The 24,542-nt window shown below is 41.0% G+C and overlaps 1 protein-coding gene and 1 pseudogene across 5 annotated transcripts in view; one reads left to right on the top strand and one right to left on the bottom strand.

Moving 5' to 3' along the window:
* Positions 1 to 24,542, bottom strand: part of NFX1 (nuclear transcription factor, X-box binding 1) — a 77,994-nt gene that overhangs the window by 7,573 nt on the left and 45,879 nt on the right. For 3 of the 5 annotated variants that reach the window (XR_009702091.1, XM_061200492.1, XM_061200490.1), the window contains exons 11-19: positions 22,713 to 22,743; positions 17,292 to 17,374; positions 15,749 to 15,857; positions 11,479 to 11,598; positions 9,454 to 9,533; positions 5,992 to 6,222; positions 5,025 to 5,098; positions 4,138 to 4,239; positions 3,531 to 3,572 (exon numbers count right to left, since the gene is read on the bottom strand). Coding sequence is in view for 4 of the 5 variants with exons in the window: in XM_061200492.1 (XP_061056475.1) it covers positions 3,531 to 3,572; positions 4,138 to 4,239; positions 5,025 to 5,098; positions 5,992 to 6,222; positions 9,454 to 9,533; positions 11,479 to 11,598; positions 15,749 to 15,857; positions 17,292 to 17,374; positions 22,713 to 22,743 (872 nt within the window). In the remaining variant the exon portion in view is untranslated. The remainder of the gene's footprint in view (positions 1 to 3,530; positions 3,573 to 4,137; positions 4,240 to 5,024; positions 5,099 to 5,991; positions 6,223 to 9,453; positions 9,534 to 11,478; positions 11,599 to 15,748; positions 15,858 to 17,291; positions 17,375 to 22,712; positions 22,744 to 24,542) is intronic. The other 2 variants (XM_061200493.1, XM_061200491.1) reach the window with 1 other exon arrangement.
* On the top strand, positions 11,193 to 14,896 carry LOC133097962 (heterogeneous nuclear ribonucleoprotein A1-like; annotated as a pseudogene).

The raw sequence follows: 24,542 nt of genomic DNA, 5'->3' as shown, positions 1-24,542 counted from the left end.
TAACTGACATTTGCCGAGCATCTACTATGGTTTAGGCTTGTGCCAAGAGTTTTATGTATATCTTCCTTAATTTTAATGTATAATCCTCATAACAACTCAGGGAGGTAGATACTATTATTGTCACCATTTCCCCAAATATTTAAGAAAATTAAGGCTTGGAGAGATAATGTGATTTGCCCATGGTCACATTGCTAATTGATTTGTGAAGCTAGGATTCAAATCTGGGCAATCTAAGCTAGAGCTCTGGCTGGCTCTAACTACCATGCAATACTGTCTCAACTACACAAAGGTGCATTTCCATGTTTTTGAGACCTTCTGTGTATTCATCACAGCATTTCTGAATATTCAGGACTCTTAGTTCACATTTTGGAGTAGAGAACAATGTTACAGTTCTTAAGGGACAAGAGTTTTGAATAGCAGTTATTACAAAGTTACCATAAGGGTCAAACCAAGGGAAATTTGGGCAGTGCTATTAATCATCATTTTACCTTCTATACATTTAGCCACCTAAAGAAGTATTGTTAACAACTGTTGAAAGTCAAACTTCTAGGTAAAACAAAACTGCACTTTGACTGCATTTGTCTGTTTCTGCTTCACTTTTTATCTTGAAAAATTTTCAAAGAAAGATAAGTTACAAGAATATTACAATGAACTCCTACATACTCTTCAGCTAAATTCTCCAAATGTTAACATTTTCACAGAGCTATACCTTTAATCTTTGTTGGAACCAGAAAGTTTGCCAGTCATTGAATAAACGCCCCTTAATCTGATAAGGAGTATACTCAAATAACTTACAGCAAACATCATACATAGTGGTGAAATACTTAAAACTTTCCCTATGAGATTGGAGATAAGTTAGAAATACCTATTATCACCACCCTTCATTCAACACTGTACTGGAGGACTGCCGTGGTGGCACAGTGGTTAAGAATCCGCCTGCCAATGCAGGGAACACGGGTTCGAGCCCTGGTCCGGGAAGATCCCACATGCCACGGAGCAACTAAACCCGTGCGCCGCAACTACTGAGCCTGCGCTCTAGAGCCCCTGAGCCACAAGTACTGAGCCCGCGTGCCACAAGTACTGAAGGCCACACGCCTAGAGCCCGTGCTCCACAAGAGAAGCCACCACAATGAGAAGCCCGTGTACCGCAATGAAGGGTAGCCCCCGCTCGCCACAACTAGAGAAAGCCTGCGCGCAGCAATGAAGACCCAATGCAGCCAAAAAAAATAAAAATAAAATTAATTAATTAACAAACAAACAAACAAAAAAACACTGTACTGGAGGCCTAGCCAGTATAATAAGGCAAGAAAAAGATAAAAGTTAAGAATTAGAAAGAAATTAGAAGAGGACATGATTGTGTACATGCAAAATCTAAAAGAAGCTAAAGATAAGCTATTAGAAATAAGTAATTTAGCAAGGTTGTGAATACAGGTCAACAAATATCCACTGTATTCCTATATGCCAGCAACAAGCAATTAGAGAATTAAATTTTAAAAGTGATACAAGAAAAAATACCAGTTATAAGAGCATCAAAATACATCAAATAGCAAGGAACAAAATCTACTGAAAGATGTACAAAATCTATATAAAGAAAACTATAAAATATCATTGAGAGAAAACATGACTAAATAGAAGGATATACTTTGCTCATGGATTAGAGGCCTCAATATTATAAAGATGTCAAATCTCTCCAAACTGATCTATAAATTAAATACCAGCTCAATCAAAATCCCAGTAGTTTTTTTTTTTTTTTGCAAATATTGATAAGCTATTTCTAAAATTTAAATGGACATGCAAATGGCCAAGAACAGCCAAGACAATCTTGGAGAAAGACCATGTTTGAAGAGATATGCTACCAGTTATAAAGGTACAGTAATCAAGATAATGTGATACTAGCGCAATGGAATAGAATGAGTTCAGAAATAACCCATACATAATATGAATACTTGATTTAAGACAAAGGTGGCACTGCAGAGCACTGGGAAAAGGATTTCTTGATAAATGATGTTGGTCAAATGAATATTTGTACAGAAAAAAATGGAATCATCAACCCTCCTTATACCATGCTTAGAAAAAAAAAAAAAAAATTGTTCCAGGTCAACTGTAGATCTAAACATGCAAGGTAAAATAAGGCTCCTAGATAATAACACAGAATATCATCATGACCTCAGGATAGGCAAATATTTCTTAAACGACATAAAAAGTACTATTCACTAAGGAAAAGACTGATAAACTGGACTACATTAAAATTAGAAACTTCCGTTTATCAAGACACCAGTTAGAGAGTGAAAAGTGAAGGCACGGAGTGTGAGGAAAACATATATAAAACAAAGGACTCATATCCAAAATATATACAGAATTCCTAGTAATCAATATGAAAAAGACAGATGATACAATTCAAAAAATAAGCAAAGACTTGAATAGGTACTTCACAAAAGAGGATATCCAAATGGCCAACAAACATATGAAGAGGTGCTCAACCTCACCAGTCGTCAGGCAAATATAAATTAGAAGCTTAATGACATCCAGTTATACATCTACAAAAATGGATTAAAATGAAAAAGACTGACAATTCCAAGGGCTGACACAAACAGAGAGCAACGGAAAATACGACCCTGCTCGTGGGAGCGTAACTGGTACAACCATTTTGAACACTGTTCGGCAGAATCAATTAAAGCTGAAAATATGCATACCCTATTAATCAGCAATTCTACCCCTGAGCTTATATCCAACAGAGATGAGTACATATATACAGCCAGGCAAGTATAAGGATATTCTTAAAAGAGCATTACTTGTAATAGCCCAACACTGATAACAACACATATATCTATAAGCTATAGAATAGATAAATGATGATAAATTAATATAATAAAATATCATGCAGAAATGAAAATTAACAAAATGCTGCTACATGTAGCAACAGGAATGAACGTCACAAATGTAATGAAAGAAACCAGACAAAAATAATACAACAATATGATTTCATCATTTACATAAAGTCCAAAAGCAGACAAAAATAATCTAAACTGTTAGAAGTCAGGATAGAGGCTATATCTCGGTGGAGTGTAAGAGTGGGTTCTCGTAGTTTTCTATCTCTTGACCTTGGTGCTGATTACACCACTGTATTCCCTTTGTGATGACTATACATCAGTATAGAACTATACATCAGTATAGTTCTGATCTATATGAAGTATATTATACTTCAACATAAAAGTTCATTAAAAGAATTTTAAGCCTCTTGTCTCCATTGGAATCAGGAAGTCTGCCAGTCCCTGAATTAGTATGCTTTGGAGCATGTGATGTTTACACTTGCCTGAAACCACACAAGCTCATGTTTCAGAAATATGCTGAAATCACCTAACTGGTTTATCCTCAGACACTTCGATTCTTGATGATTGAATTTCTCCTGCTCCCCAATAGCAGCAAAAGACTCAGAGCAGGTGCTGAATGAATGCTTGAAGGGTTGCTCCCTCCCACTAATTTCACAGAGCTCAAGGACAATTAGATAAACAGCAGTTGAAACTACTTACTTTCTCCTTTCCAAGGCTGAACACTCCTCATCACACTCCAGCCTTGAGAAGCAAATGAAAAAAAAATTAAGTCAGGGTACAAGTTTCACAGCTCCTACTCAGCAATAAGTTCTTAGATGGTCAACCTGGAGACAGAACAGACTGGCCAAAACAATGGCTGAATGAGGTCCTTCTCAAGGACAGGTGCACAGGCCTCTGAGTTACGGGAGACTAGGAGTCCTCAGAAGGGCTTCAGAGTGTCCCCTGGCCGCTCAGCCCCCAAAATGTTCCTGCCGCCCCCGCGACAGCCCCACCTCCCTCTCTCGACACAGCAAACCACTCTGTTCTCTGTTCTCCTGTGGGCTGGAATGGACACGTCAAGGTCTCTGCTTCCTCTGGCTACTGTCTGCAGTGAGGCCCAGAAAAGCCTCCTCTGGTCTTAGCTGTATCCCGAGTAGGACTCACTGCATTGGAGTGGGTGTGGTCTCTTAATATCAGATGTCTGTTGAACACCTACTGTGTGTGTAAGGCTTTCCTGTTGCAGACTGACACAAATGAATGGTTCCTGCCCTTTGGAAATTAAGTCTAATGGGAGAAAGAAGGCACAGCTACACATTTAAAAAATTACCTGGCTTGGTGAATTTCCTTCTTAGTAATTAACTTGCTGATCTCCACTGAATCTCCAAGCTGCATGTCTGTTATTTTGGAGGCCATGGAAATAGCAGCTATTCTGAAGTATAAAAAAGAAAGGGAAGAAAGGTGCTGCAGTTTCACAAGAACCTCCCCATACCAGGCACACAGAACACTTCTTTCAAGGCAAATCGACCACTCGACAATCTGCGTGGCCTTGGAAGCCCATCTATTATGAACTATCCACATGTTTATGTGGTATCTCCTCGATTAGATGCTAAGCAGCTCCATAGGAAATGAGGTAATCCATTCCTCAGTACCCCCTTGAGCATCCGGGCCAATGCCAGGCACTCAGTGTGTATTCAAACACAGTCAATCTGATGTCTGCATACTCCTAGAGTCCCATCTCCATGGTGCATCTCTGCATCTATTCATCCATCCATCCCTAAACACCTCCACTTCTGTACGGTGTGACCACACAGGTCCCAAGATTTCAGGAGGCTGCAAAGACAACTCACAGAACAGTCAGAACCCCCCAGACCACAGCCGGAGCGCAGGACCTGGTCCTGGCTGTGCCCCAAGCGGTGGGACGCTGAAGCAATGCACGCAACTTCAGGACATCTTCCCTTCTGATCTCATGGTGTCATAAGACCAAAAGGGAGAGAGAGAGAGGAAGGAGGAGGAGAGAAACAAAAAGGTTATTTTACAAATTAAAGTTAGGGAAGGTAAGGTACATAAAGCAGTACTTTTTCTTTTAACCAGAAAAACTAGACTCAAGAAAATTTATTTAAAAAACCTTCCTTAAAAGTTGCAAAGATCCTACAATAAACTCCTGTATACCCTTTACCTAGACCCACCAATTGTTAACATTTAAGTAGCACTAACCTTTGATAAGTACTGGATGCTTCAGAGCAAATCATGATTTCTTTTCTTCGTCCACATTCACACTGCAGCTCTATCTGAAATAAGATTAACATGTAGCAACTTTCAGCCCACGGTAAATATGTGAATGGGCAGGTTTCACTTTTAAAGCCTCTCTCAAATCAAACCACGGCAGAGAATAGAGAGACAGTGAGTGGCTACCCTCCAAGATGGAGGAGCTAACCACACATGCAAACTGACAACGTGGTGGCTGACATGCTAGGAGGGAAGTGTCCAGTCGACAGCGCCCCTTACTGGGAATGACTTCTGTCCTTAATCCTGCCTGAAGGGGCAGGCCTAGAATGAAGTTTTTACCACTGAACCAGAGGTAGACACTTGACCCAGGACCAGCCAAGGTCTAATCGACTCCACTTCATCCCTCTGCTTTCACCTCCTTGGGGGGGAGACCTTGCTTAATCCCTCAAACCAGCTAAGTCCCTCACTCACATGTTCTTGTGGCACCCCCTACAAGGGGGTAACTACTCCTTCACAACATTACCAAAGTCACAGTTAATTATCTGAGTAATTAATTAGTATCTGTCCCTCAAATTAAAGGAACCACGTGTCCACTGTTCACTGGTGGAGCCCCAGCACCTACCACAGCATTACATCTTATACAAAATAGACACTTATGTATTTGTTGAATAAATGGAGTGGACAATCAGAGGCTCTCTTGAGAATCTGATCGAAGGGAGACAGAAACTGGTCAGGTGGCAGTGGGTACTTTCTGAATTAAAAGACCATCTCAAGCTTGGCAGATAGAAGTCTGTACAATTTACTCCACCCTTCTCTTGTTAACTTAACTTGCAGTTCCTTGCAACCAAAGACCCCTGGTAAGGATGTGTGCCCAGGTGCCACTGTAGGCAGTTCTGAACTCATCAGCAGCCCCAGAACCACAGTCAGTGCCCCACCAGGAGCCAGGATTACTCACCTTGGCTTTGCAAGCAGTCACAGGGCAGGGTGAGCTGAGGTGGCAAGGTGCCATACATGGGTGGCCACAGTCAGCTCTGGAGATGGTGCAGGGCTGCTTGCAGACCTCATCCACAAGACACTCTCCTTTGTGACAGAGTCTCTGACACCTGTGCATCCCACACGGTAGCGTGGCACCGCAGGGTAATCCGCAAGAGATATCAACCAGGTGACAGGGGATGTTGCTTCGTAACTAGGAGAGACAGAAGTAGCCAGATTCTCATCTCCATGTAGGATTTGGGGTGGATTTTAACTTCCTACTTAAACATTTCTGAACTTTCAAAAAGAGCATGTTTTTAAAAAAGTTATTTTTATCTGAAACAAAAATCAGGCTGTTTTTCAAAGTCTGAAAGGTTAGTTTGAAAAGAAAACAAACCTGAACCTTATTTAATAATGCTTGTTATGGGACTTCCCTGGTGGCGCAGTGGTTAAGAATCCGCCTGCCAATGCAGGGAATATGGGTTTGATCCCTGGTCTGGGAAGATCCCACATGCCGCGGAGCAACTAAGCCCGTGCGCCACAACTACTGAGCCTGCGCTCTAGAGCCCCTGAGCCACAACTACTGAACCCACGTGCCACAACTACTGAAGCCCGCGCACCTAGAGCCCGTGCTCCGCAACAAGAGAAGCCACCGCAGTGAGAAGCCCGCGCACCACAACGAAGAGTAGCCCCCGCTCGACACAACTAGAGAAAGCCTGTGAGCAGCAACAAAAACCCAATGCAGCCAAAAAAAACAATTAAAAAAAAAATGCTTGTTATGATCTAAAAGGATTTGTTTTAGCAGCCGAGTGTGACTTGCAACATAAACTTCCCAAGATGGGTAACAAGCATGTGAAACCAGATAACTAGGGAGTTTCCGAAAATTTTATGACTAACTGGGAGGATCAGGTGATCTTTTCCCTCTGCAAACAGCTAGGGCACTGAGTTCACAGAAACCCTGGGGGTGGGGGCACCCTTGGCTCATGGTTTCAAGACTGCTTGCAGGGCTGTTTTATGTAATTAATTACTCAACTCTCCTCACATCTCCCAACCCATGATCTCCATAGTTTTAGACAGCTCTGTCATTAAAAAAATTAAGAGGCAACAGACCGTGGACCAACCAAATCATTTTTTTTTCTTGAGAAATTGCCTCCATTCAGGATTCTTCACTCCAGGAAAAAGATGCTGGAATTTTATTCCTGTGGAACCAAAGGTTACTCTTACGTATTCACTCAAATTCTTTTAAGAACCCTCAAAATGAGGAATATACTTCGACTCTGGTGACACATAACTTGTACTCTTGAAGAGGCCCCCAAAGTCTAGGACGTACATGCTTTGGAATCAGTATTTTGGTAGAATGTAGTTCCCAGTCATTAAACACTCACCTACTCCACCACTGGAATAATTTGTGCACATGCTATGCCTTCTGTTGTCCCCTCCCCACATTACTTGCCTATCTTCTCACTGTCCTTTAGGATGTTACTTATGCTACTTCCTCCAGAAACACCTTCCCTGGGTAAGGGCCCCTTCTATCCCCTTCAGTACTCTGTACTTCCCACATTACTGTACTTTTTTTTTTTAGTATTTATTTATTTATTTGGCTGTGCCAGGTCTTAGTTGCGGCATGCAGGATCTTTTAGTTGTGTCATGCAGGATCTAGTTCCCCGACCAGGGATTGAACCCGAGCCCCCTGCATTGGGAGCACAGAGTCTTAACCACTGGACCACCAGGGAAGTCCCATACACTACTGTACTTACAATCGACTGTTTACACGTCTGCTTCCCGCCCCAGAGTGAAGGCTCCACAAGGGCAGAGGCGGCACCTGTCTTGTTCATTTCTGAATCACCCAAACCTAGCCTGTTACCTAGTACATAGCAGGTATGCAGTAAGTATTTGTTGACTGAAGTCCATCAACACTAAGATGACACATGGATGTCTTAGAATAGTTACTCTCAGAGGAAGTGAGATTTTTAGACGAAGAATAAATACCAAGGATTATGACTTGCGAACCACTGACAGGAAATAAGTGGAGAAAAATGTGTCCATCAAGATAAGAATACTGAAAGCATATTGTCATAGTTGTCAAGAGTTTCAAGAAATGTTGGCCAACATGTTACAAAGTAAAAAAAGCAGGTTACAAAACAGTATAATCTTCATAGAGTAGGGGAAAGAGTGTATCATACATGCCTGAAGTCTATACACCAGGATGTTAAGAGTATTTCTTTCTGCGTAGCAAAACTGTACTATCTTAACTGTCTACAATGAATATGCATTTTTAAGATAAACAAATCTTTTTAAAGTGTTTCAAAGTGTCTATAGTCAGCGGTGCCAAATATAGCTTAGACACTAAGAATAAGGATGAAAGTCCTTCATGGTAATGGCAGCAAGGAGGGGTAGGTTAGCCTGGAGCAAGGTGTACAGCCGATCACTCAGGATGGAAAGCTGTGTAGGGAGTAGAGAGAAGGAACGGTGGCAACTGGTGGAGAGCCCACTCTCACTCTTGGGATATTCTCACTGTAACACCTTTCCCCAGACTAGCAACCCCTCCCCATGCTGGCTAACCTAGAAGTTGTCTCTGAACACGGCTCATGCTCTCAAGGCCAACTGGCTGAGTTTCATTTGATTGTAACCAGATTAAAAATGAGAGCAGGGACTTCCCTGGTGGCACAGTGGTTAAGAATCCGCCTGCCAATGCAGGGGACACGGCAGGTTTAAGCCCTGGTCCAGGAAGATCCCACATGCCGCGGAGCAACTAAGCCTGTGCGCCACAACTACTGAGCCTGCACTCTAGAGCCCACGAGCCACAACCACTGAGCCCGTGCGCCACAACTACCGAAGCCCGCATGCCTAGAGCCCGTGCTCCGCAACAAGAGATGCCACCGCAATGAGAAGCCCGCGCACCGCAATGAATAGTAGCCCCTACTCTCGCCGCAAGTAGAGAAAGCCCGCGTGCAGCAACGAAGCAGCCAAATAAATAAATTTATTAAAAAATAAATAAATAAAATAAAAATGAGAGCAGAATAGACTCAGAATGCTACCTACTGTATGATTCCATTTATGTGATATTCTGAAAAGGCAAAACTACAGGGGCAGACAACAGATCATTGGTTGCCAGGGCCTGGGGGAAAGGGGAGAGTAACTATGAAGTGGCCCAAAGGAATGTCTGGGGGTGAATGAATGTTCCACATCTTGACTGTGGTGGTGGTTACATGACTGTACGAATGCTTTTGTCAAAACTCATAGACTTGTACACTCAAAAGGGTACATTTCATTTTATGCAAACTATACCTTAATGAAAAGAAAAAGAAAAGAAAAAAAGTGGCAACAGCAAATCTCTGCTCCTTGGAGTATATTTATTTTGAGAAACAATGAGGCTAACCCTCTTAACGAAATCCAATCATAAATCTCTGGTTGGAACAATGAACACTTGAGAGAGAAAACTTACCTCATGTTTGCCCATGCACCATTTCTGAGTTAGAAAAGTACAAGGGGGACACTTGTCCTCACTATGACAAGAATGATACACTGTAGAAAGAGAAAGGTAAAACTAGGAGTAATGTTTAAAATTAGGAATAATGTTTAAACATAGACTATTACACATATTATAATGGCATATGACATGGAACTTTTAAATTTCAGAGCTGAGTACTTTTTAAAATGGTCACTGGAAAGTAAAAGTAGTTGGCTTTATATTAAAGTGCTGAAAGATGAGCATGAGTGAGAAAAAGAAACCCAACTGAGGGGCGAGAGACACAGAAGCAGAGAAGGAGGCAGTTTTTCTACTCCGTCTCCTGTGGCACTGCCACATGGTCTGTCCACATTACTCAGCCATTCTTTTGGTCCTACCTTACACAGCAACTGCTCCCTTCTGTTCAGACATCTTTGTTATCTCATCTAACATGCTTCCTCTGACTCCTTTCAATTTCCTTACTGCCTGGAAGAGGCAGTTCATTCAAACTCACCTCCTACAGCAAAGTCTTCCTTGGCTGACCACACCCTGCCCTGAGCGCTCTTGCTCTCCCTGACGTCTTAGTTCTTACACAGATGGCTTGCTGCCATGCCATCTGGCCCTTCTTCATGTATTGGCTGGTTGTGTCAAATGTACTCAACTACCATCTTCTTCCTCTCAGAAACAACAGAACAACCTCAAGGTCATGAGGTTATTTTGACCTTCCTTCCTCTGACCCTCCCTCTATGTCTGACACCATGCTGGATATACAAGAAACACTGAAGAAAAGTTAAGTGAACGCTGAACGAAAGCAGGCTAAAACAAAACAACTCACAAATAGTTAAGTTCTCACTATGGACATCAATCAGCAGGATTTGGACTTCCTTTGTAACATCTGCAAGTGACTACAAAGGAAGTGAGTACAAGTGAGTGGGTGGGTATCTGCTTGGACATTAACTTCATGCTGCTGTGAACACCACAGCAAGGGCTTGCAAACTAAGCTGCGAGGGCCGCCTTAAGGTCTCCAGGAAAGGAGGGACTTTTCACTTCAGGAGGAATTTACTTAATTCTTTTTCACTCTATTAACTTAAAAAATTGAGAACTGCTTGTCTATTTGTCAGACTAAATCATATGGCCAGATTTATTGTAAGTATCAAATCCAGTGACTTAAATTATATCAGGTTTGCCTCTGGGACTTGGTAAAATGAAATGATAGGGCCAATATGGTCCTAGAGGAAAGCCAGTGACTAGACTGGACAGAAAATGGGTGATGTCAAGTAGCTATTTATCTGGTGTCTACAGCAGCCTATCACAGAAAAACTGGAAACAAATGTCCAGCAACATGAAACTGACTGAATCAGTTATGGCCCATCCATGTAACAGGACACTCCACTACCATCTAGAAAAATATTCACTGATAAGGAGATAGATTAAAATTACAATAATAAGAGGGAAAAAAATCCAGTTAAAATAAATTCATTAGGATCCCACTTTTATTTTAGGAAAAAAAAATGCAAATATATATTTTTGCCCATGGAAAAAGGCCCTGAAAAATACACACTAGGGCGTAATTCCTAAAAGGTAACATAAGAGATTATTTAATTTCAATCTTTTGACTTTATCTCTATTTTCTTTCTTTCTCTCTTCCTTTTTATGTAATAAACATATATTGCGTCTACAACAACAACAAAACCGAATTACTTTTAACTTTACAAAAAGATGCTTAACTTTGAAATATGCACCAGAAGTGGAGGCCACAAAGAAAGAAGACAAGACCAGCTGGGGATTCTCCCAACCCTTTGGGTGTGTTTGACATCCACAGAGTAAAGCAATGGAAGGCACTGTGATTCCCATCTGTGGCCCAGATCTCAGACCCATCTTTACAGAAGCAGCCCCTGAGCACAGGGAACAAGGAGGGGCTACCACAGTGTAATCTCAGAGCAGTGAAGACCATCATGCAACATCCTAAATGACACAGTGTGAGCAGGCTGTGAGGTGTGGAGGCAAGGAGACAGGACCCACCTGGATGGTCACATTCATGGACTCTGGCACAGGTCTGGGTACACTCAGGGGGCCTGGTACCACAGGGAACTGGAGGGTAGATCACTGACGCGCCACAGTGGCAGGTTAATTCATCGAAACCTGGTGAAACAACAGGTGAAACAAAACAACCCTTCATGAATTTGAGATGCGCACAAGATAATTACACACACACTTTTTTTTTTTTTGGCTTGTATTTTTAGAGGAGAATTTTTTGGGGGGCTGCTCTTTTAAAAAAGGTTTTTATTTCATTAAAGTTGAGCTGCCGGCAAAGTGTTCAATTTTTACTTGCAACAAACTTTAAGTCCATGAGTATCCCAAGACATTTTTACATGTATTTTATAAACAAAAGATCTACAGACCATCTCTTTTGACAGAACAGGAGACTTCCACTAAAGAAACAGATTCTTTTTTTTTTTAACTTTTTAGTTAGGAAAATGGATAGAGATTATAAAAGTCACAGGTAGTTAACAAACACAGAAAAATATGCTTTTGAATATAAACCTCAGAGAGCCACTGAAGCCATTAAAAAAAAATTCTTATAAGTATAACCAACATCTATCATGATAAAAATATGAAGTTCAGATGAAGCCAAGAGCTACATCTGAGTTCACTAGGCACAGTTCACAAGCCCAATCAAAATGAGAACTCACATGGGGCCTCCAACAAGCGGCCCACTTTGTCAAGAGCTCTCCTAACCCTCAGACCCAAAGGGGAGCTAGTTCTTCAATCCTGGTCCTCGGTAGAGGCTGGGTCTTTGGCCATGGTTCTCAACTAGGGACCAAGAGTCAGAAAGCCCAGGCCCTCCAGGATTCCTCTACCCACTGTTCTTCTCCAGTCAGCACTCTCCAGAAAACTCTTCAGAGGCTACACAACGTGGTGGAAAGAGCCCTGTAAATATAGCAGGAGACTTAGGCTTCTAGTCCTGGACCTACTTCCCACTTGTGCGGTGACTGTCGGCAGGTAACTTAACGACTCTGAGATTGCTTCCTTTTGGCCAAATGGGGATACCAAACTTTGACCTGTCCACTCAAAAGTTTATTGTGGGGGTGGGCTAATGTATGTGAAACAGCTAGGTAAAGAGTAAGAGGCTACATAACTTGTTTCTACAGAACTCCATATGTGTGATTTATAACAAAGCACTTAACTCCGTTTTGAAATATGGTAGGCCTAGTATTCCACAGAAGGTATGTTGGGAAACCCTGATCTAGGCTAATCTTTTAATGTAGCAGTTCTCAAACAGTGCTCAGTTGACCCCTAGGACTCCCTGATCCTTTCAGGGAGTCCACAAGGTCAAAATTATTTTCATAATAATACTTAGATACTATTTGCTTTTTTCACTATGTTGACATTTGCACTGATGGTGAAAAAGCAACAGCTGGTAATACTGCCAGGGCATTAGCGCAAATAAGGCAGTAGTGCCAAACTGTAACTGTTGTATTTTTCACTGCCACGTACTTAGAGTAGATAAAAAATGACAATTTCACTTAAGAAAGTCCTTGATGAAGAAGTAAAAAAAAATCTTGACCCTTAAATACATGTCTTTCTAATATTCTGTGGAACAAAATAGGGTATCTGCTTCAAGCACTTTTGTTGCACACAAAAATACAGTTGTCCCTCAGTATCCTGGCGGGAAGGGATTGGTTCCAGGACCCCCATGGGTACCAAAATCCAAGAATGCTCAAGTCCCTTATATAATATGCTGTAGTATTTGCATACAACCTACGCACATCCTCCTGTATACTTTACATCATCTCTAGGTTACTTATAATACCCAATGCAATGTAAATGCTATAAAAATAGTTGCCAGCACAAAACAAATTCAAGTTTTGTTTTTGGAACTTTCTAGAATTTTTCCCCTTGAACGTTTTCAACCCACGGTTGGTCGAATCTATGGATGTGGAATCCATGGATGTGGAACCCTCAGATATGGACGGCTGTCTGACCTCTGGTCATTTTAAAGAACTGCACTTTTCTGAGTCGTGAGCTGAATTGCTGAATTAACTTCTTTTTTCATAACACACCGTTTTCCTTGAAAAAGTGACCGAAAAACTATGATTATTCAGACTTGGGTATTTTGGCAGACATTGTATCAAAAATTAGCAGTGAGCCCATCACTTTAAGAAAACTGAATTTGCTGCCAACGATAACATTCAAGCTTTCAAGTGAAGATAGAATTTTGGAAAATATGCGTTTATCACTATGAGCTTGACAACTTCCTAATACTTTTCCCCAGAGTTTTCTGATGGGATTGGTAGTGTTATAATGAATGTGAGTTTTTAATATTATAACACAAGCAGACCCCATCTTAGGATCACTGCTTACATCCCAAGTTTCATACATTCAGGGACAACAGAAGAATAACCTTTTTAAAAGTCTCAATAGCTTTTCTGCTGTGGACGCTGCCGAGTAAGCAATCGTGGAAGCCTCCCCCCTCTACTGCCATCGTGTCTAAGTCAGTCTCCCAAAGAGCCCGAACAGCTGCAGAAGCTCTTCATCAGACGTTTGACTTTGAAACAACCGATGAGAGTCTGAGGAGCCACTCTGAGCAATGGGGAACGCTCACAGACTGTATGGTAACGAGGGATCCAAACACCAGGTGTTCCAGAGGTTTCAGGTTTGTCACGTATGCCACTGTGGAGGAGGTGGATGCGGCCATGGATGCAGGGCCACACGAGGTGGATGGAAGAGTTGGGGAACCAAAGAGGGCCGTCTCAAGAGAAGATTCTCAAAGACCTGGCGCCCACTTAACCGTGAAAAAGATTTTTGTTGGTGGCATTAAAGAAGACACTGAAGAACATCACCTAAGAGATTATTTTGAACAGTGTGGGAAAACTGAAGTGATTGAAATCATGACTGAGGCAGTGGCAAAAACAGAGGCTTTGCTTTCATAAGCTTTGATGACCATGACTCCGCAGACAAGATTGTCATTCAGAAATACCACACTGTGAATGGCCACAACTGTGAAGTAAGGAAAGCCCTACCTAAGTAACAGATGGCTAGTGCTTCATCCAGCCAAAGAGGAGAAAGTGGTTCTGGAAACTTTGGTGGTGGTCATGGAGGTGGTTTTGGTGGGAATGACAACTCTGGTGGTGGAGGAAACTTCAGTGGTCGAGATGCCTTTGGTGGCAGCCATGGTGGTGGGGGATATGGTGGCAGTGGGGATGGCAATAATGGATTTGGTAATGACGGAAGCCATTTTGGAGGTGGCGGAAGCTACAATAATTTCGGCAATTACAACAATCAATTTTCAAATTTTGGACCCATGAAAGGAGGAAACTTTGGAGGCAGAAGTTCTGGCTCCTATGGTGGTGGAGGCCAATACTTTGCCAAACCACGAAACCAAGGTGGCTATGGTTCCAGCAGCAGCAGTAGCTATGGCAGTGGCAGAAGGTTTTAATTACTGCCAGGAAACAAAGCTTAGCAGGAAAGGAGAGCCAGAGAAGTGACAGGGAAGCTACAGGTTACAACAGACTTATGAACTCGGCCAAGCACAGCGCTGGCAGGGCCTAGCTGCTACAAAGAAGACATGTTTTTGACAATACTCATGTGTATGGGCAAAAAAACTCGAGGACTGTATTTGTGACTAATTGTATAACAAGTTATTTTAGTTTCTGTTCTGTAGAAAGTGTAAAGCATTCCAACAAAGGGTTTTAATGTAGATTTTTTTTTGCACCCATGCTGTTGATTGCTAAATGTTAACAGTCCACGCATGAAGCTGAATAAATGTGTCTTTTAAAAAAATGTGCTGTGTAAAGTTAGTCTACTCTGAAGTCATTTTGGTAAACTTCACCCCAACAATGTGAAGTTAGAATTCCTTCAGGGTGATGCCAGGGCCCATTCGAAATTTATTTACAACCCGCTTGGGTGGAGAAGCCATTGTCTTCAGCTGAACTGACAGTTACTGTGTTGTGACCTGGAGTTTACTGTTAAAAGAGTCACCCAAGCAAAGTTATGGAGTTTTCTGGTTATTAATATGATTGTTGGCACATCCTATGCAATATATCTAAACTGAATTATGGTACCAGATAAAGTTATAGATGGGAATGAGGCTTGTGTATCATCCATTATCACGTGTAATCAATAAATGATTTAATACCCTCTTTTAAAAAAAAGTCTCAATATATCTGAAATACTAAGGCTTATTAATTCAGTAATCCATACCAACCTAAGAAAATCAATCACTCAGAATATATCATTTCTGACTTTCTAGAAAACTCTATATAATAAAGTATACAGTGAAGACACTCACTAGCTTGCCAGCATGTTTGGCAGTTCCCACGATGACAAGGTTCTTCACATCTATGAAGGCCACAGCGGAGTTTCCTCCCACAAATCAAAGGACACTTGTGCTCCTTATCCTAGGAGGAGAGATATTGATTGATTGATTGATTGCATGCAGGATCTTAGTTCCCCGACCAGACATCGAACCTGTGCCTCCGGCAGTGGAAGCACAGAATCCTAACCACTGGACTGCCAGGGAATTCCTGAGAGATTTATATATGTTTACAAAATTATCTCCATTTTATATTTTCCATAAACAAGATTAATAAAGAAGCTCTCCACAATTATAGATCGCATGATATCTGGAATTAGCTTCAAAATAATCAAAGGAGGGGGAGTAGGTGGGGATGTGAATGAAACAGGATTAGTCATGACCTGATCACTACTGAAGCTAGATGTTGGGCATATGGGACTCATACTTGTCTCTGCTTTTACATATGTTTGAAATATTCAGTAAGAAGAGGAAGTCTTTAAACTTTCAAACACAGGTTTATAAGTAAGTCTTGATACACAGAACAATTTCATCACTCTTCACACTGTCAACATAAATGCTAAAAATAACAATTGTGTATTATATATGTGTGTGTTTATATGTACTACTTAACTATTGGTACTGTGTTACCTTGTTTACACACACACACACGATAACACAGTACCCACTGCCAGGTAGTGCTTCCTTTACTTAGTTCCACAGAAGTGAATATTTCAGATAACTGAAACTTGTTCTTTAAAAAATGCCACACTCGGGACTTCCCTGGTGGTCCAGTGGTAAAGAATCCTCCTTCCAATGCAGGGGACGCGGGTTCGATCCCTGGTCGGGGAAATAAGATCCCACATGCCGCGGGGCAACTAAGCCCATGTGCCACAACTACTGAGCTCGTGCACCTCAACTAGAGAGCCCGTGTGCTGCAAACTACAGAGCCCACAAGCTCTGGAACCTGTGCGCCACAACTAGAGAGAGAAAACCTGCATGCCACGACTAGAGAGAAGCCCACGCGCCGCAACAAAAAGATCCCGCATGCCTCAACAAAGAACCCATGTGCCACAACTAAAACCCGACGCAGCCAAAAAAAAAAAGAAAAGCATATCCAAGAATGGAGGCCCCTCTTCTGGAAAAAAAAAAAAGCCACACTCATTTTGCCTACTGATCTGACCCATGGAATATATGAAACTTGAAGCCTGAGTTGCTAAGGCCAAGCCAGTCTGTGTGCTGGGACAGCATACAGTCTCCTGCAGATGACTACATGCTCATCCAGTGGTCTTGAGCTCTGGGGCCTGAGGCCTTCTGTCTTTCTTCTTTCCCTTCCTCCATGTTGCCATCAGCTGACTTCTTGACCTGGCTGAGGCCTAAAAAGACCCAGTCTGTCTCTCTGGGTAGCATTCTGACTGCTGCTCAGGGGCCTCTCCCAGTGATTTCCAAATCTGGGCTGCATTCTAGATGGCTGAGGCTTCCAGAAGCCCAGCCCCTAGATGAATGCAATCTGATAGTGCTTAACGATAGGTCCACTTACCACACAGCATATCTCGTTACATTTATGCCGTCCACATAACCGTTTCTTGTTACACCTCTTGTCACACATAAATGTAGCATCTGCTATGAACAATTAAGAAGAAAAAAAAGTCAGAGGATATGAACATTCATTCAACAAATATTTGTGTGACTACAGGCTGAAGAAATACAAACGTAATAATGTAAATAAATTAGTTATGGTGAAAATGCATACTACTTAAATATCACTTTTCACTTGCCAGTCAAAAAATAGAAAAGAAAATAGGAAGACTACCCAAGTGCCCACTGATAGATGAATGGATAAAGAAGATGTGGAATATATACAATGGAATATTACTCAGCCATTAAAAAAAGGAAAGAAATCTTGCCATTTGTGACAACATGGATGGGCCTAAAGGATATTATGCTAAGAGAAATAAGACAGACAGAGAAAGACAAATACTGTATGATTTCACTTATATGTGGAATCTAAGAAACAAAACAAATGAACAAACAAAACAGAAGCAGTGTAGATACAGAGAACAAACAGGTGGTTGCCAGAGGAGAGGGGGGTGGGGGGAAAAAAGAAACAGGTGAGAGGTACAAACTTCCAGTTGCAAAACCTATGATTCATGGGTATGAAATGCACAGTGTGGGGAATATAGTCAATAACTGAATAATATCTTTGTATGGTGACATAATGTAACTAGACTTATTGTGGTGATCATTTTGAAATGTATAGAAAAAAACACTATGCTGTGTAATAGGAACTAACATAGTGTTGTAGGTCAACTATACTTCAAAAACAAACAAACTCATAAAAAAGACATCATATTTGTGGTTATCAGAGGCGGGGGGTGGGGAGAGGGGGAATTGGAGGAGGGCAGTCAAAGGCACAAACTTCCAGTTACAAGATAAATAAGTATTAGGGATGTAATGTACAACATGATAAATATAATTAACATTGTTGTGTGTTATGTATGAAAGTTGTTAGGAGAGTGAAGTAAGAGTTCTCATCACAGACAAAAATTTTTTTTCTATTTCTTTCATTTTCCATCTATATGAGATGATGAATGTTCACTAAACTTATTGTAATAATCATTTCATGATGTATGTAAGTCAAATTATTATGCTGGGACAGGAATAAAGACGCAGACGTAGAAAATGGACTTGAGGACATGAGGAGGGGGAAGGGTAAGCTGGGACGAAGTGAGAGAGTGGCATGGACATATACACACTACCAAATGTAAAATAGCTAGTGGGAAGCAGCTGCATAGCACAGGGAGATCAGGTGTTTTGTGACCACCTAGAGGGGTGGGATAGGGAGGGTGGGAGGGAGACACAAGAGGGAGGACATATGGGGATGTATGTATATGTAGAGCTGATTCACTTTGTTATCCAGCAGAAACTAACAAACCATGGTAAAGTAATTATACCCCAATAAAGATGTTAAAAACAAACAAAAAATTATTATGCTGTACACTTTAAGCTTATATAGTGCTGTATGTCAATTATATCTCAATAAAACTGGAAGACGAGGGGGCTTCCCTGGTGGTGCAGGGGTTAAGAACCTGCATGCCAATGCAGGGGACACGGGTTCGAGCCCTGGTCCGGGAAGATCCCACATGCTGCGGAGCGACTAAGCCCGTGCACCACAACTACTGAGCCTGTGTGCCACAACTACTGAAGCCCACGCGCCTAGAGCCCATGCTCCGCAACAAGAGAAGCCACCGCAACGAGAAGCCTGCGCACTGCAACGAAGAGTAGCCCCCACTCACCTCAACTAGAGAAGGCCCGCGCATAGCAACAAAGACCCAACGCAGCCAAAAAAAAACAAAAAAAAAACAAAAAAAAAACTGCAAGAAGAAAAGGAAATAGGAAGACTGATTAATGTATGGAACAGGTGAAGGTGTGGAGAAAAAGGCACACACACTTAGTGAATGGGAGAATAAACTTTTGGAGTACATATGTATCTATCAAAAATTTAAGTGGTAATTCCATTTTAAGTAATGCTTCCTACAGATACACTTTCAAAAGTAGCTAGGACACCAAAAGCACAAGCAACAAAAGAAAAATAAATTAAATTTGATCAAAATTAAAAGCTTTTGTGCATCAAAGGACACCATCAAGAAAAGGCAACAACATAATGGGAGAAAATATTTGCAGATCAGTTATCTCGTAAGTGTCTAGGATCCAAAATTTATAAAGAACTCTTTCAACTCAGTAACAAAACAACAACCCAATTAAAAAATGGTAAAGGAATAGACTTTTCCAAAGAAGATATACAAATGGCCAAGTACATGAAAAAATGCCCAACATCATTAGTTATTAGGGAATGCAAATCAAAACCACAATGATTTATCATTTCATACCCACTGAGGATGGCAATAACAGTAATAATAATAACAGTAGTAATAAAAAACAGAAAATAACAAGTGTTGGAGAGGATGTGGAGAAAATGAAACCCTCATACATTACTGGTGGGACTGTAAAATAGTGTAGCTACTGTAGAAAACAATGTGGCAGTTCTTTTAAAAAAATTCTACCTATAACCAACATATAATCCAGCAATTCCATTTCTAGGTACATAACCAAAAGAATTTACAACAGGTTCTCAGATAAAAGCTTGTGTACAAATGTTCATAGTAGCACTGGTTGCAACAGTCAAAAGAAGGAGACAAACCAAATGTCCATCAACAGATGAATGGATAAACAAACTGTGGTATATATATACAACAGAATATTATTCAGTCATAAAGAGGAATGAAGAGTACTGATGCGTGCTACAAGGTGGATGAACCTTAAAAACATGCTAAATGAAAGAAGCCAGAGACAAAAGGTTACATATTATATGATTTCATTTATATGAAATACTCAGAATAATTAAATCCACAGAGACAGGAAGCAGATTAGTGGTTGCCAGGGCTGGTGGGGAGGGGTGAGTGGGGAGTGAAAACTTAGTAAACAAAGGGTTTCCTTTTGGGATGATGAACCCATTTTACAATTGATAGAGGTGATGGTTTTACAACACTGTGAAGGTACTAAATGCCACTGAATTGTACACTTTAAAATGCTTCACTGGGGACTTCCCTGGTGGTGCAGTGGTTGGGAATCCACCTGCCAACGCAGGGGACACGGGTTCGAGCCCTGGTCTGGGAAGATCCCACATGCCACGGAGCAACTAAGCCTGTGCGCCAGAACTACTGAGCCTGCGCTCTAGAGCCCGCGAGCCACAACTACTGAGCCTGCATGCCACAACTACTGCAGCCTGTGTGCCTAGAGCCTGTGCTCTCCAACAAAGAGAGGCCACCACAATGAGAAGCCTGCACACCGCAACAAAGAGTAGCCCCCGCTCGCCGCAACTAGAGAAAGCCCGCGCACAGCAACAAAGACACAACGCAGCCAAAAAGTAAATAAATTTATTAAAAAAAAGAAAAAACAAAACAAAACAAAAAAATGTTTCATTGTATGTTCTGTGAATATTATCTCAATAAAGGTGCTGAAGGCGCTGAAGTGTTTACGGGTGAAATAACGTTTGGGATTTGTTTTCAAAGTACTTCAGTGAAAATTAAAAATAGGAAGAAGAGGGATGGATGAAGAAAGAAGATGGGCAAAATGCTGATAACTGTTGATGACTGGTGATAGGTACATAGGGATTCACTATACTAGTCTCTCTACTTTCACATATGATTGAAAATTTTCATCGTAAGCTAAAAAAGTAACAAGATGGTTACAGCGTTCTCTGTAATGGGGAAAAATTGGAGACAACTTAAATGACCAACAAAAGAGCAATGGTGAACTATACTATGGCATATCCACATAAAGAATGTTCTCAAGAGGGAGAGCTATACACACTGACATGGAAAAATGTCTTTGATATATTACTGAGGGGAAAAAAACAAGTTCCAGAAAGTATGTTTAGTAAGAACCTAAGTTTAGCAGAAAAACAAAACCATACTAGCACATGTATACACCTGTATGAATATAGAAAAAGATCTGGACCCATACCCAACAAACTAATGATGTGGTTTTATCAGGGGAGTGGAACTAGGAGGGGAAAATGGGGTGAGGGTGTATTTCTACTTTTTACGTTATATTATTTTATCAATTTTTTAATTATTAAAAATTATGTATTAATATAGTAAGTTTTCCAAATTATATTTTTTAATTACCAAAATTTTGACTGTGGTTTTGAGGAAGATATTTCTGGTTATGTCAAATATTCAGATATTTGAGGCAGATACTCAGCCATTCTCCACCCTCCTCAGGCTAACAGAGCCTTAATTTTGTTCAGAAACTGGGCACCCACGTGTTCCTCCATTACAGGAGTGAATGCTAAATAGTGTAGCCTGTCATGGTAATTCCATTCCCCTTGTTAGTGAAGGGTTTGGGCAGGAACATGTGATAAAAAGCATACTGAGGGTCTTTCAGAACTGTCTTCCTTGTTCTCAAGAAGGAAGAGAAGAATCTCTCCTTCTTTTCTTTAGATGTTGCTAGGAGATGACTCAATGCGTGAAATTGCTGTAGCTAACTAATACCCATGAGGGGAAAACCAAGAAAATCACAGGAAGCTGGACTGGAGTCCTAGAATCACTGGGTTTGTAATTAACCAACCTTGGACTTGTTCTGCCTCCAGATTTCCTGTTATGAGAGACAGTAAACCTCCTCAGAGCTAAAGTCATTTTTCCTTGGGTTTTTTGATACCTGTAGCCAGAAGCACCTTAACCAATACAGCTTTCTTTCTGACCAGAATAAGAGCTTTTATTTTGTATAAGTTTATCTTCTATCACTTTTCCAAAACAGTTTTAAGGTGGTTTAAACAAAGACTATGTGACGGTTGGTAAAACAAGGACAGAACCATAATAAAGTGGAGTATCAGGATCAAGGACAAAGGAAGAAACAATATTCTAGGCCTAAACATTAAGAAGGCTGCTGGCTGAGTCCCCCTGTTCTAGGTATCCAACAGTCCCATCAAGCCATAAGGGGATCAAGCATCAGAGTCAGTTTTTACAAAGTTTGCTTCATTAGATATTATTTTCCTTCCCTTCCCATACCAACATTTTATTATGAAAAATTTCAAACATATAAAAAAGTTGAAACAAGTTTATAGTGAACACCTATATATGCCCACTACCTAGACTCTACCAGTAGTTGCTTTTTCTCATAACTCTCTATTCTTCCATCCAACTATCAGTTTATCTTAATTTTGGATGCTTTTCAAAGTAAGCTGCATACATGAATACACTTCCCCTGTATTTTACAGCATTTCATTAACTAGAATTCAATTTATGGTTCTTTTTTTTTCTTTTGAGGTAAAAGTTACATACAGTTAAATGCACAAAGTACCTTCACTGAATTCTGACATATAACCCATCCCCCTGTCAAGATGTGAAAAATTACCTTCACCCCCAGAAAGTTACCTCATGCCCCTTCCCAGTCATACCTTCGCTTTTGAGACTGGTACATGGAAGCTCCTATGGAGAAAGAAAAGGGAATAGTAACTACTTTAGGAATAAATGAAACAACACAACTGCAGCATAATGCTAAATGTAACATGCATATCCCAAATACCCAGTACTTCTCTGGCAGTCGCTTATTCACCAACTTCACCTATCGGGAGCTACGTTTACCCAGTCCCTGTAAGCTTTACTCCCAACAGGGCCCCAGGTCTAATGACTTTTCATGCAAATATAACATTCTTTGTGGTCTGACCTCTAAACTCACAGCAGATTACGTATTATAAAATCTGAATGAAAGAAGGACTGACTGCTAAAGGTATGCAAAGCAAAGAGAAATAACTGTCTGGCAAGGGTACAGACAGAAAAAGCCATAAAAAGCAGATATAAGAATTGAAAATATGTAACAATCAGTACCATCTGATGCAGGGACAAACAGCTCTACATACTCAAGAGTATCCCTGGCAATGCAGCTGAACTGTAGCAGAGTGGAATACAGAAGTCCTTTGCCATTCAAAGTTTTGCTACCCTGGTTTCAATCATGTGTGAATGGCCTCAAAGGTCTATCACATGTAATTCTGCTGATACATGTTCCTGAGTAACATGTGTGGGGAGGCTGCTGTGTGAAGGGCCAGTCACTTGGGAGAGAGTGAGCCTGGATGGCTGCCCAGCATCTACATCTGAATTTGGCTTTGATGTCACGGACAGGTTGCTATGTACTCAGAAATAAGCAAAATGATAAAAACATTTCTTCTCAGTGAAAATGACCCTTAAAAAGGGGGGCAGCTGCTGGAGTTGATAACAGACGTGAAGATGTCTAAGAAATTGAAGCTTCTTGGCTAGAAAAATGTTTTCGGTAAATCAATGAGTTGGCTCGGTTCTATGACATGAAAAAATTCCCCATATGCTCTCTAGAGATACAAAGCAAAAGTGACTCATGAAATTGCTTGAGTGAGTGCTCCAGTTAATACAAACACTGGATTGTACACAGGAAATGCTGGGAGTTTGGGGGTTTTGAGCACAAGCCACCATTCTCCTTGCTTGGCCCTACGATAAACCTTTCTCTGCTCCAAACCCTGAAGTTTTATTCGTTTGGCCTCACTGTGCGTCAGGCGCATGAACTTGTGTTCGGTAACAATTTTGGCGAAGCCAGCCCAGGGGTCTGTGCTCGTGCCGGGTCGACCCTGGCCAGAGGCAGCCCCTTCCCTGAGTGCCCAGCAGCTAGCTGCCGGAGCGCATTCATTCCAGGGAACTGGAAGGGACTCTCCCTGACAGGCGCCAGCCACCCCACAACATGAGGCTGTTTGGAGTTGAGAAAAAAAAAAAGAAAAAGAAAAAGAAATGACATGCTGGCGTGGTATGTACACCTGCAGGGAAAGACAGAACTCCCATAAATCCCTATACTAAATATGAATTACCAATAAAAACTTAAATACAGGGTTCTTTGTTAATAGGTAGTAAGATACAGCAAACATTTCTCAGACTCCTTCCAAAGTGATTAAAAGAGAAGAACTTCTGAAGCTTTAAGAAATAAGTTTCTATTTATCTAAAAAACTCACTTCCATGGAAAAGCCCATTCCATTACAAAAGATATTTCAGGAAAAATCTGGCTGAAAAATGAGGTAATTATCAGTGTTTCAAAGAGATCTTTCACTTTGTCAAATTGTTTAACAGAATTCATATTGATAGTGAGCTCCTCCAGCAATTTTAGAATAAGATTTTATTTGCAAAAAAAATTCAATTTACAAATAGCTTTTCAAGAATACACTCACTGCCATGGGATCCACTATTAGGGGAAGTGAGGAAAGAGAGTGAAT

The sequence above is a fragment of the Eubalaena glacialis genome, chromosome 9, assembly GCF_028564815.1.
Source record: "Eubalaena glacialis isolate mEubGla1 chromosome 9, mEubGla1.1.hap2.+ XY, whole genome shotgun sequence".
In the NCBI taxonomy this organism is placed as follows: Eukaryota; Metazoa; Chordata; class Mammalia; order Artiodactyla; family Balaenidae; genus Eubalaena; species Eubalaena glacialis.
The sequence above is the reverse complement of the archived record's forward strand: the minus strand, read 5'-3'. Positions and strand labels throughout refer to the sequence as shown.